The 14,120-nt window shown below is 38.1% G+C and overlaps 1 protein-coding gene across 2 annotated transcripts in view; it reads right to left on the bottom strand.

The window, feature by feature from the left end:
* Positions 1–477: 477 nt before the first annotated feature.
* The window catches only part of LOC124302646 (basal cell adhesion molecule-like), a 31,728-nt gene continuing 18,085 nt past the window's right edge, over positions 478–14,120 (bottom strand). For both annotated transcript variants that reach the window (XM_046759013.1, XM_046759014.1), the window contains exons 2-6: positions 12,499–12,704; positions 6,487–6,622; positions 6,195–6,328; positions 3,184–3,424; positions 478–794 (exon numbers count right to left, since the gene is read on the bottom strand). In XM_046759013.1, the coding sequence (XP_046614969.1) occupies positions 709–794; positions 3,184–3,424; positions 6,195–6,328; positions 6,487–6,622; positions 12,499–12,704 (803 nt within the window). In that variant the 3' untranslated portion in view covers positions 478–708. The remainder of the gene's footprint in view (positions 795–3,183; positions 3,425–6,194; positions 6,329–6,486; positions 6,623–12,498; positions 12,705–14,120) is intronic.

Here is a 14,120-nt window from a genome sequence, read left to right on the forward strand (position 1 = left end):
CAGTCGTTATTTCGGTGACGAGGCGCTAACAACTAATTGCGTTAACCGCGACACCGCGAAGAAAACAAAATAAGGAAAACAAGTGATATTACTCGAAAGCACTAATCGCGGACAAGTATTTTTTCGTCGCTCGGTATTGTTAAAGAGCACTGATTTCCCCGCAGGTCGCAATCGTTCTTTCTTTGTGCACTCACGTGTGAAGCGTCGACCTATGGAATTGAGTTACAGCTAGACTTACCGGTACAAGTTGAAAGTTCTCCAACGCACCATTGTAAATCACTATTTAATTTGCTGGGACATATTGCAACGGTCTTCGGTAGCAACGCTTCAGCCGCAACACCAAACAAATTTATTTTCGTTACGTTTTTGTGTAGGTATAGGAGTTGCGGAAAATAGTTTTGAGTTTAAAAATCCTGGCTGAAATGAATTGTAAGATAATGCATCGAGATGATCATAGTTTCTGAATTCGTACACGAATTAAAATGCATAGATCAACGCATTTTATTATCAACAATTTACATCAAAAGATAACATGTTCAAAAGTAACTGTATATAGTTTGTGTATTATTACTTGTCACTTCAATAAAAATTATCCACCTATCTACATGATACATAGTAACATACATAACTGGAAGCCCTAGCTACTAGGTTGACATGGACGACGTGTTCGGGTCAGTGAGAGGAATCGATGCCCTTTTTGTAAAAGAGCTATCTGCTCCAGGTTGCGGCTGCTGCCAAGGATAACATGAGGACGCCAATCTCTAATAAAGAGTTCGGACGGGATCCACTTGATTCTGTAAAACGAACATTTCACTCGCATTTATGTACGATCTAAGATATTCATGTATTTTTATTGTGATTGCTACACAGGGTAGGAGTATTACAATAATAATGTCAACAGGGCGGCCACTGGTCCGGAAATCGTGGAAAACCTGTAAATATCATGGGATTCTGAATTTCTGGAATAGTCAGGGAAATGTCAGGGACTTTTGCGGAAAATCAGGGAATCGTTTACTATATTGTTTTTTCATAGAAATACGTTCCACAATTTTTCTAACCCTTAGACGAATTAGAACGAATACAAATTTTTTTCACTACCGTCGGGAAGGTTCTCTTCAAACTTTGAATATTCCCAAACATTACCTTACAAACGATTGTGCGTATCGGCTAGACAGTGTAATTTACACAACTTATCCGAATTGGTTAGGGAAAATTAGAAGACTTTGATCTGGAAAACCTGGAGAAGTCAGGGAATTTCGTGATGGAGATTTAGTGTCCACTCTGGTTAGGTGAAACGAAAGCATTCTTATGTCGCTTGTCAAACTTATTTTTATATAATATTTATCAAAAATATGGTAAACTGAAATAAATATTTGTTTCTTTCGTACTGTGCAGATATCAGACAATTGCAAATGCACGGATACCTCTGTTCAGAAAAATCTCTTCATAATAAGATTATCGTACCCTTATCAAGTTTGGTTATCACCTGCAACGATACCAGGCGTCATTGAAAGGCGACCACTAAACGTGTGTATTACATATGTAATTGATAAGCGTACACTTTATTAATATGAAGCTCGGCTGGAATGGAATTAGTACCAAGTAATTCGACCAGGTGAAGAAATATTCTGTGGCGGCCATTCGCCCTCACACTCGCACTGGTAACAATTTCATGTGGCAACTATACGGCAGCTACACGGTCGAACCCCTTTTAGGTTTGTGGCTACCATGTGAGCGACTGATAATTTCATCTTGGCATGTACTCGGTAACGACTGCAAACATATGTGGCATCTAGATAGTAGCAGGTTGTGGAAGCTTCATTGATTATTATAGTTTGTCTTGGGTCTGACATAGTGACTAACAAGGAAGGTATCCCAAGTAGATCTCTCCGATTTCATTTCCTTTCTAATATGTTATAGTAGACTAAAAACTAAGCGACTCGTATTTTTTTTAATACGCCATTAAACACTTTGAGAGATTGAAACCAACCTCCAAAGTAAGGCGTGTCGAGGGGCGATTTGACAATTTCAACCACAGGGACATGACATTTTTCAACCAATCCAACTGCAAAAGTCTTCTCGTAACGAGAAATGGAAAATACAATTTCCCCAATTTAAAAAAAAAAAAAACTGCCAAATCGCTCCTTCACATGCCTTACTTAGGAGGATGGTTTCACCCCCTTAAGGTGTTTAATAGCAGATGAGAATAAAAAAGAATTACGTGTCGGTTAGTTTTTAGTCACACAGTTTTCACATGAAATTGTTGTCCAGGACGTGATCGATATACTCAACAAAATAAAAATATCTAGCATGGTGAAAAAAGAATAATGGCCAAAGTGAGACACTCAAATGGTCTTGAAAATGATTCAATCACCACTTTACTTTCAGCAATTCACGCGGAATAATGTAGTACCGATAAATAGCACATCTTTGTGCGATAAAAAATTTCAAGTCTTCAGTATTTTGCCGTCCCTGATACCGTATTGTATTCTGCGATTTGGTAGCGTGGATAAAGAGTGGCAAAACTGGAAACTGTGACTTCACGACTACGCTTGTATATGTTCGTGCCGAAGCGAGGCTAATGCTTCGTTATTTAGTAGGAACGTCACATTCCACTATCACAATCACGTGACTCGATATCGACTTGTAAATTTTGAAACTAATGTTTTCATTTTTCACGTCTGTGCATCTTCACGTGTCAGTGACAGCTGAATTTTGCGGACTTGTGATACAAAAAAAATCCAGCATTAATTAAAAACGTGCGCATTAATTTTTCTGCGCACCCGAGTGCTCTATGGAATAATTGATGGTTTATTTACATATCAACCTAAAACTAATCTGTGATATCACGGAGACGTTCTTCTCTTGCGAATTATTATTCTTTACCAAGAGCCAAAAAATGCTGGACCGTCAACGAGACCGATACCTACCATGCTCGATACTGCGCAAGTGCTGTTAATTTTTGCGAGTAGTGAACGACAGACACAATTTGCACTTTAGAATCGGTATCAGTAACGTCGCATAAACTTAAGCAGCTTTCTCAATTTCCTCTTACGCGGAAACGTAAAAAGATGGGGTCTCAGAAGAAAACCTGGGCGCTTTTGTGAAAGTAGAAAAATTATAGGTGTACCTAAGCGAAGGGCGGAGGAAGGAGAAACGATTCGCAAAGTATACGGGACTTACGGCGTAAGTGTGGCGAAGCGTTGCCGGTGATTGATGCAATGAGCGGTGTGTCTTCAGCGACAACTAACTCAGCGGAAGCCGTATAAACAGTCGGTATTGCTGCAAAACATCGAAGCACGAGTTTTCCTTCCTTGAAAAGTTCCGCGGTCGTCTTGAGTTCCAGAGTAGATTGTGTGGCTTTGATGTCACCTTGGCCCAAGAACCGTGGCCACGTTTTGAACGCAAGATTTGTTCGATTCAACTGCAACATTCATAAATAGCCGTCAATATAATGATAAGTCGAAGATCTTCGTGTACGGAAATGATTTTCAACGGTGGCGTTGTAAAATCAGAACGAATACTTTGTACGTGAAATCTCAATTTTTCACATAATAACAATAATGAAGAAATATTTTTGTGGGATTGCTGAACAGGTGTAAATGAAGTTTTGTTTTAGAATACGATGGTTTATTACTACGTGGGTGATTAGACAACTCGTACTGAGGTATACGTTATATTATATGCGACTTGACGTTGCGTTTTTAATATGTGGTCAAAAGCCATCTTCCGGCTGCTCGTTAATTTGATGAGACTTCGAAAAATTGTGGCTGGTATTATATAATTTCTTACTATCTCTGCCCGTGAACATATTCGCGTATAAACATTCGATCATCTTGAATATCTCTTAATCGATTAGAGTTAGGAAAATTTTGTAGCAGTACTTTTTTTATATAGCGTAAGATTTCCTATAACAATCTATATTTTGATAGCTTATGAGTCAAGCCGTTGAAGAGAAAAAAACAATAACAAAAATTATCCGATTTTCTTTACGTGCATTTAAATGGAAAATGGATAAAATAAAATAGCCACCTCTAAATATCAATATTAAAAGCTTACGTTTGGCTGAGATATTCTATTTGAGATAGTCTAACGAAATTTTGACACGCGTTAGAAATTTTTTTTTTTCTTTTTGGCACACTCTATTACGTACACATGTGGACATTAATTCAGAGCCGGCTTTTTTTTCGGTCGAGTTGGTTACGTTGGTAACGCTGATTAAGCCAGTAGCGTCCGGCCGACAGTGGCACTGTAGGCTGAATCTGCATTACCAACGTAATTGATTCGGTCGAAAAACTAGTCGTCTCTGAATTAATGCCCACATGCATACCATACCTCGCATATGCCCAGAATTTGGCCATTTCACAAAATATCTTATAATGTCTACCATAATTTTGATGGTTAGAAATGGTATTTAGATTTTTTTAGGATTTTTTCTTATTTACAAGAATCAACGTATTGCATATCGCTGCGGGCTACGATCTACGATACCAAAAACATTTTCATGTGTTCGGATAGCGTTGAAAGTTCACGTTTCACCGAAAGTGAGGATTGAAAATAACTTGTTGAAAGCTTCCGTTCTAATATAATATAACTTCGTTGATATATTCAGTTTTTTCTCGTTCAAAGAGAAACCATGATAAATATTTTAAGAATAAAAAATTATGAATAACCCTTACTGATTAACTTGCTCTCCTTTCCTCGTACGATTTGTACCGCGAAAATACTATGATTTCACAACCCTGATTCCATAATACGATCAAAAGGTGTCGGCAACACTTTTACGCGGTCTTTTCATCGCGAAGAGAAGCCTACGGCCTATACAACGAAAGTTTGATCACATAGTTCTCCGCCTTTACGATTATCTGCGATATTCGAGAATTCTATTTAGAATTTGATTTCAGAGAGCTTGTGAAGTAAGCTCTATTTCAACGCGATCCGTAAACGGACAGCTGGGATATGTAATTTGTTGTATTTCTGATTTAGTCGAATCGGTCAGTTTACTCAACCATTTTCATCTTTTATATATAGACCACAAATATATTACATTCGCTGAAAGTTGTATGATTAGAAAGATAACATAGAGAGGCACCGTTCTATGCAGAAGTTACACCGATCTATATAGATGAGTGAGAAGTTACATGCAAACAGCAATAAGAGCACACTTCGATCTAGCTATATCTAATCTATGTCATAGGAAATTTGTACGACTATAAAACTGACATAGAGAGTCGTTAGACCCACGTGGAAGATGATTGGAGATGAAAATTAGGGTTATACCGGCGTAGCTATAATCTCGGGCTAGTGCGGTATATGACTCAATTTCGTAAACAATTTATGAGCTGCGTGACATGAGATGTGAACGACCGGATCGGGAAAAGTTTATAAATATAAGAAACGATGATCTGCAACTAATTAATATCGTTTACATGTTATTATTCATATCTTCGATGAGTAATCATTCTTGTTCAAAGACTTATGATGCCTGTAATTTTGAGGCAATGAAAGCAAAGTTACTGGAATGATTTTGATGATCGAACGTGCGTGTGAAAAATAAGTCCAACCGCGTCGCAATTATTTTCAACATGACGTAAGAAAATGTGTGCAACGCAGAGCAGCATGCTCCGTGGAATGTATTTCCATTGATTAATCGTTAAGTATCGTGCAACGGGACAGTGATGGGAGGTAAGATTAGCGAGTAGTAGAACATACTCGTAAATCACCAAATCAAGAATGATTTGATCGAAAACTACACCGACACACGTAATAGATTAAAAACTATAGGTAAAAGTAAAACCCTTCAGGTAATAAATTTGTGGTGGAAAAAAAATTTCGAACCGTTTGCCTCCCACATTATACATATATATGTGTACATATTCAGTCTCAGTGATGCTTTTACGATATATTTTTTGTTACAATTTAGTTGCGCTACTTCTGAACCGGATCGCACGTCCCATATATCCCAGCAACGATACGACAGATGGCACAAAAAAATGTTCGGAACAGGGATATCCTAGTACACCCGTAGCTTGTGACAATAAATAACTGTTAGGAAATATTGATTGATCGCCACGTTAACAGGTCCAATAAATTCAAGCGCAGAGCCAAAGAGGGGGTATCGTAGAATTGATATGTCTTACCAGCTTAGACGCTGAAAACTTAAATCATCGAGTATGGTCACGTAGGATACTTACAGGATCTCCGTTGAGCGCCCACGTAATGGTGGGGGCGGGATTCGAAGCGCCTGACGTGCAATTCGCCCGAAGAGTTTCACCCGCCGGTAAACGTTGTTTCTCTGGCTCAATCCACGGATCCGCTTCCGGGACATCTATTGATTATATAATTCAGTAGATGCATTAAAGAGATGAGGTTGATTTTGGCGCGACGCCAAGCCACCGAAAAACTACGGACTGCGATCGAGAGGCAGAGATTGGGTACCGAAAAACACGATGGAAAGAAAGGTGGAGGGAGGGAGTGTTTGCTTACCTACAACCTTCATCTGCGCTTCTTCTATCAGGGTGTGAAATGACGGGGCATCGGCCGAAATCTCGCATTTGTAGGTTCCAGTCAGGTTTCTAGACACGTTCACCAATGTCACGTCCTTCATGTTTGAGTGTTGTCTCTGCGAAGTTTTAAAGTAAGAATATAGCCTCTCTACCTTCGGCTTGTGCAAGTTCCTACTTCAAATCATCTTTGCAAGTTAACAATTCTACGTGTTCAATATCTGTTTTATCACCGCCACACCTTATCGCATGTTTTATGCAAGGGTTTTTTTTCCATTTCTAAAATATGATGCTTTCAAATACACCCCACTGTGTACGAGGTTATCCAATCGATTACTTTAGACGTGGTAAAGTTTATTGATTGTAATTGACTTCTTTTTGTTTCGGCACCTCTTGTTTAGAAATACAATTGGTCTAGGTTATTAAGCTACTTCAAAAGAACACATTAAACGAAACGGCTGATTGAAAAAAAAATGCTGAAGGATTAACAACTACAACGATACCATTCCAACAGGTTTTTATTCCAATAGAAATATTTCATCTTACATCTACTTTCGTGATAAATAATTCCTAAGTTTATATCACAGACACGAATATATAGTTACACCCACAGAATTTGGGATCAGGAAAAATTGTTTTGTGAAAATAGTAATCACTAAAAATGAATTTTCCTGAAAATAACAGCGGTCGAACGTAACCTTGAGAACACCTTGGGAATTGAGAATTGAATTCTCTACACCGGATTTCTGTTCTGGAGTGTTTGTCACTGAAAGCCACGAAGAAAGCACGGAGGCTGTAAGCTCCAGAATCAATGAAAGCCATATTGCATCCATATAAAGAAATACCTCTGAAGAAAATCTCGTACTACTGCACAGTGATATTTCAACAAAAAATTTTCTATCCGCCTTTCGTACTGAACTTCCATCTGCTTCACTTCCTTTGATCTGCATTACCAGCGCAAAGCTACCTTGCTGTTTAGCCCCCTAGCTCACGTCTACCTGCGTTCAGACCGTGGCGTGATTTGGCATGTAGGGTGGCTGGATCACGTGGATCCTAATCTTACCCTTTCGTACCCGCATACGCGATACGGGTGAATGCCTCAAAGGTTGGGAAAGATAAAAGAAAAAATGGTTCGCAAAATTGAAAAAGATTCGAAAGCGAAAAATTATATTTAGGTGCATAAATCGAATCGTAAAATGTGCCATGTACGAGATCAAGCAGGTAACTTTTGATTTCAGGTTATACGAAACACGTATATACTTTCATTATTAGCGACTCATAAGCGGAATTTAAGACACATTCAAACACGCTAGACACAAATTTTTTCAAGAGATACCACTCCAATCACGCGAAAGCTGGAACAAAATTAGTTGTGTATACCTACTGAAGAATCTTTTTTGTATGTGAGGTACCAAGGACGTAACATCGTTTCGCTTAGAATCATATCTGCATTCTTCAGACTGTAAGTGTACAGCATCAATAAACTTAGAAACATAGAAGAAGCATCGCGCTAAGACGACTTCAGCCAACAGAGAGAGATTATACTTGATTAAAGCAGGTACGGTTTATTATGCCACAGTGAATAATAAGCTAAAGGACGGCGTACGTAATACAAAATAACATTTATCCATAAATTAAGTAAATAATGAACTGCTAGCTACACATCCCAGTAATTTAAAATTCACACGTCAGTGTAAGTACCAAACCCAATTTTCAGAGTTTCAGGAACCGTCAGGCATAGACAGTAGAAAGCTAAGGCAACACTGAAGAATAATACTAGGCAATAATAGAATTTCCATGACGTGGAATAGAGGAGCTTAAGACAAAATTGACCCTCTTAGAAAATATGCCTCCTAGATTCTGAAAATGTATATGCGATATTTTACTAATTTCTAACCTACAAAACAGTTTCCTATCATTGATATTTACTGGACCATAAGTATTCATTTTTCCGAAAATTCGGGACATATTGGACTAGATGAAAAAATGTCGTATGTATGTTTAATTTTTCTTCTTGTCCTAAAGCCTTGCTAGGCTTTCAACACTAAGTTAAGCTGGGATTCTCAGGTTATTCGGAAAAATCTATTTTATTTCAGAGATTAAAACAGGTCAAATTGGAAATCCGTTATAGCAGCCGCAAGATTACGATTACAGATATCTTGCCATCGCGTTTCATATTATAGAATATTTGATTATCTATAAAATGAAACCAAGAACAGCTTCCTGACTTGTATAGTTTTCGAGATATTTCGATCAGAGTGTTAAAAAAATTCAAACTGGATGAAGCACGTTTTAGAATTTTGCTACCGAGTTCCGATTTCACGAGGCTTCGTTTAAGGCTAAAAAATAACTTCTAGGAGGGGTACGTAAGAAAAAGAAAGTTCAAAAAAACCACCCTACTGTACGTAAAGATTTGATTCAACTAAAATACGGCGTCCATAGAGCCTCGCCTTCAACACTTCTAGAGAGGATGAATTAAGAATTGAGTAAGGTCAACTTTTCCATGTGTACGAAGTCTAAAGAACAAACGAATGGTGATATTATGTTGTTCTGTGATTCTGAATATCACACGATACGGCATTTCTAGATAGCACTAGTCCGAACGAACGACATAATTTGGGGTCAAGGTCTAGGAAGAGTTCGCGCAGGCAGAAAATGCACAAGTAGAACAGACGCTGATCCGGTATCAAGAATCAGTTAAGTTTAATGAATTCAGTTCATTTAGCTACTCAAGATAAGTCAAGCTACCATAGATGATGGCTTTGGTCTTGGTAACTTACAATTTAAGGCTTTTATAATACGGTTCAACCCGAGACAGCATCGACGTCACTACTTATTCTAGCGATAGCAGCGTTGATATCACTGGGCGAGCATGTAAGTGAACTTGTAGATCATCTGAAAAAATTATATGACTGGTACGTTTGATCACGCATCTGATGTCACTGATCAGAAGTAGAACAAGTGAAGGACAAAGGACCGTAAAGTACGCTTAAGACGTTATCCAGAAAGGGGAGAATGATTCCCATAGAGGTCTTGTACCGCCTGTGACTTTTCAGATGAGTATTTATGAAACGATATAGGTAGCTGACTCGATAACCATTAACGTGATAGCTTAGCGGCCAAAGTTGCTGATTTATGCTATCAAACGCCTCACTGAGGTTGAATAGCACGATTGTTGTATTGCACTTATTATCGATAGCTTCCTCACATCATCGGCAGACTGCTCTTCGATATCGTCATTAGTATCCGTCAAAGAAATCGAGACATTTTGATTTAAATTGCTGCTTAAGGCTACTAAGTTGTAACGTTGGAAGTCACGGAGCTTTTCATGTGGCTCACTTGGGTCAAGGCGGGAAATTTGTACTGAAATTCAAGTAGGTCATGTCCCGCGATGAATGGGCCAAGAAACTTTGCAAGTGATTGACGATTAGCTATTCTTTCGCTTTCGCGGTAACGTTGCGTAATTATGCATACATTGTCAGTCCTTAGGTGCTAAAGTATACTGCCTCCCATTTAATTTTTAATGCAAGCATTGTTTTAGTTTTATATATTTCACGACTTTTGTTTTGAATTACCCTAATGTACTCGCTTTTTTCACTTTGATGCTTGAAATATTTCAATACTTTTTTATTGTCTGGTGATCGTTTGTTCTTCTTCTCCTGTTACCTGTCATTTTTATATCCTGCTTCACGTTCTTCTGGTCTGCCTCCATTGCCTTATATGTAAATGTGAGCACATTATACTTTACTCTTTCTTCTACGCTCATGAAGCATGGATTGTGTTTAGAGTATTTTTAAACCCTGTATCTTTCTTCCAATTTAAAATGGCTTGGACGGATCCATTTTGGACTTTTCGTATTCTGTCCCATACCGTTGTCATGTCGTTCGGTCTGATCATTAGTGATCCGCATATAATTCATCACTCGCGTCTGTTGCAGCATTACTGGCTTTGGGTGAATGGCAGACAGCTATTATTATTCCTGAAAACTTCCTACTGTTTATTGTCACGGCCTTTATCCAGAAGTTCCTTACTGGTTTTTTTTTTTGTTTGCTAAGACTTTTAAGAATTGTCAATTTTGCTATTCTGATCCTGCATTATCTCGGTTTTCCTGGTTTCGGCAAGTATCAGAACTGCTGGCCTTTCCACTGAAACTCTTCGAACCGTTCTCTTTCCTCTACGTTTCTAATGATATTTTTTACGTTAAGATAGAATAGCGATTTTCCTTCATTGGTCCTTATCACTAAACCAATTGCTTGTTTTACTTTGAGTGGAAAATAGTTGAAGAGTGGGTAATCCTTACAATTCGCTTGGTATTTAACGTCTAACTATTGAAACGATATCCAGCTTCTCCGTACGGCGTGCCATATTTTTCCTCCGTATCGTGGCAGCTTTTCATATTATGGCTTCCAGAACACTTTTTTCCTTCCCAGAGCTTCTTCGTTATTTTTATTTTTCCATTCTTTTTTTTTTTTATTTTTTCTCGGGTATCACCAGCATGTAGTGATTCTTCAGTTCTTTTTCGCAAGCTAAATTTAGTTCGCTACGTCCTATAGTATCTTTGCAGTTGATAACTATTTTCCCATTTGTTGTATTGATTACTTGATTTACTTCAACGACTTTCCTTGTGATGTCGACATTACTCTTTATCACCTAATTTCGTATCCTTGCTTTCTTGTTGCTTTCTTGGTTTAAAAAGTTGCAAAAAAATGTAACTTGTCTATACTTCATTTATTGCCTGTTCTTCTTAATTTTTCCCGATCAGTGTATACACAACTGTCTTTAAGACTTTCGCCATTTGCATGTGTATGAAGTTCTTCACTAATTTGTTCGACTCCTTTAAATCATTTCTTATTTGCTTTACTCATTTCAGATCTTACGTTCAACTTTATTTATTCCTTTCCTCACTGCATCACGCACAAGCTTTTCGAAATGTTCTCTTTCCGTTCCATTTCTAACAAGCTTTATTATCGTTTCCGCTGTCCTTTCCAACTTACTTCTTGTACTATTTCCCTCACCCTCATTAATGCTGGAAATTCTCCTTCTCTCTCCTTTCTCGTCAGTGCTTTCGATGTTGGAATCGTCAGATTCTCCACTGGGATTTCTTCCCCTGAAATTTTCTATTCCTTTTCCTTTTTGAACAATGTCAAGCGTGTCGAATAACCCATGGTACTTTACAAGCTCATTGCTCGCGGCATACACTCTATGAAATGTGCGGTATTCTGGATAGAAAGTAGAATTTTAGACATAACCTACAACTGGCTATTTCGTTATGTAAGTCGTTATTGTATTTTCTGCATTTATATTTTCGTATCAGAAACTGCGCGTTACTGATTCTGCGTTTACAATCTCTATGCTCGGACCCAACTGTCGGAAAGGAATACCCTCGTCTCATTTCTTCGTCGTTGGCATGAAACTTTTTCTTTCTGTAGAGTTACGCTTCCAATTAATTTTCACCACCAGTTTCTATAATTTAACGATTAACGCACGGTGTAATATTAATCGCGTACACAGAGAGAGGATGGAGGGAGAGGTAGAGAAATGAGTATTTTTTCAATATGCCCGACCAGTGTAACGCTAAGGACAACAGGACCAGATCACAAAGAAAAAAAGAAAACAACATAAAATGCATAAATCAGCAGAAATGTATGCAGTAGCGACATTAGGGTAGAGCGCAGTCGGGCGGGGCCCAAGGCACCAAATCTGTGGGGGTGTTGTTGCCCGGAGCTTCCCCTTCCGTTTTGCACTCCTAACAATATCGCGCTCTCTGCGAGATTTATAGATTGTTATCCGTTCACATTTGTCAAGCAATAAGTTGCTAATTGATATTCGTGCCCTTAAATGAACGCCACGATCATTTTGGCGAGGGTGCCAGTGATACTGGACCAACTGACGTTGTGTATGTGTGTGTATCTCAACTTAAGTATAGGTCAAAACTCGCAAAGAATACTTGACATAGATTCTACATTTGTTGAAAACCAAAATATAGTTTACATACATCAACCTGCATATCACGAACGGAGAATATTGCTTGCGGAGGAGCTTCTTGGGGTACAAATCGATAAAACTCTTCGTCCCCAAGATACCATCTTATGGAGTACAGATCTGCGGCCTCCAAATCGTAGTCACAGGTGAGCAGTGCTGAATCTCGGGACCGAACCATGGCCGGTACAGTGATACGCACGTCTCGGAGTCCCATTGCCCCTGGAACCAAATAATACAAGAACAGTTGAAACGTGTGTCGTGAGTTATTTGACTAGCGTAAAATCTCATGCATCTTCATCGTACTGACAGATGAGAACACGAGAAAACTCCAGTCAAATTGACATCGTTTTGTTCGTTCATTTTCACAGTCAAACACTGATTGTTCGGACAATGTTAAAAGTCGGCAAAGAATTAATTAATTATGGTCGTACATGTGCATGTGATTTACCGGGCCCAAACTTCGTATTATCGTTATAGGTAGCGCTATTGGCGTCTAAAATTTCGTGCTATGCCGACCGGTGACGCTGTCAAGCGTGTACGTATAGAGAATTACACATACATCGATAGAGTGCGTCATAATGTTGCACGAAGCGAATACCTAGAAGGATTCCATAGGGGACCGAAATTATTTTTTTTTGTCAATTAAACAATTCGTCCTGAAATAGATCAGAATTAACGGAAGTACGGAATGTTCAGTATGCCTTAATGTCTGCTCATTATAGTGACGGTGGCTTAAGGGATAATACCACTTTAAAAACAAAAGGAAAGCCTTTTGCGACAATTTTTTTTTTCGGATGGATGAAAGGTATAAAAATAATAATATTTAAGAAAGTTATTAGGCACATATTTAAGTAGAATACAAAAAATTATTGGCAACCCAATATTGCAAAATGGCGACATTGGAGTCAGTCTCGCAACTCATGTTGAATTTACTACAGTCTTTCACAAAGCTTCTGCACTATTTTCGCACGCATTTTGTTTAGAAATCAGTGACATTGAATGTCTGCTTCTGCAAATCACATACTACTGTCAAGTAGATGTCTGGTAATGTCAGTAAATGATTGACAATAAAAGCGTGATTGAAACTTAGACCTTAGCTTCCACATGTCTCTGAAATCTGATATTCAACAGTTGTGACGATAGGTTAGAAACTAAATTGAATTAGAATTTTTAATATCTACTCTGTACTGTAGATGAGTTGATTTTCTAAGTTCATATTTTCCCACCCAAATAGAAATGATTTGAGTGTTCAACTAGGGTAAATATTTGGTGAATGGAATATCAATCATTTGACGATACAATGAAAATTTATTTAAAAAAAGTGTTCATTGACGGATCTAGTCTAAATTGTTCATTTTCATGCTAGGAAATTTTGGAAGTAATATCAAAATTAGAAAAAAAAAAAACAAAACAAAAACATACCTAGCGAAAAATCGTTTCTTTCAATTTTGAGGCGCGATATCGTATTTCTCATTTTTTTGTTTAGGGCTAACAGGAAACTACGAGCCAAGGGTGTGATATGTTTGTGATGTTTATTTTGACACGGTCACAAACTCTAAAAAGTGAGCTGCTTCTTGTTAAGAGAGCAAAGGCTGCAAATTCATCGTAAAACTGTCCGGGAATTCGTTAACGACA

Source organism: Neodiprion virginianus, chromosome 4, assembly GCF_021901495.1.
Source record: "Neodiprion virginianus isolate iyNeoVirg1 chromosome 4, iyNeoVirg1.1, whole genome shotgun sequence".
NCBI classification, from domain to species: Eukaryota; Metazoa; Arthropoda; class Insecta; order Hymenoptera; family Diprionidae; genus Neodiprion; species Neodiprion virginianus.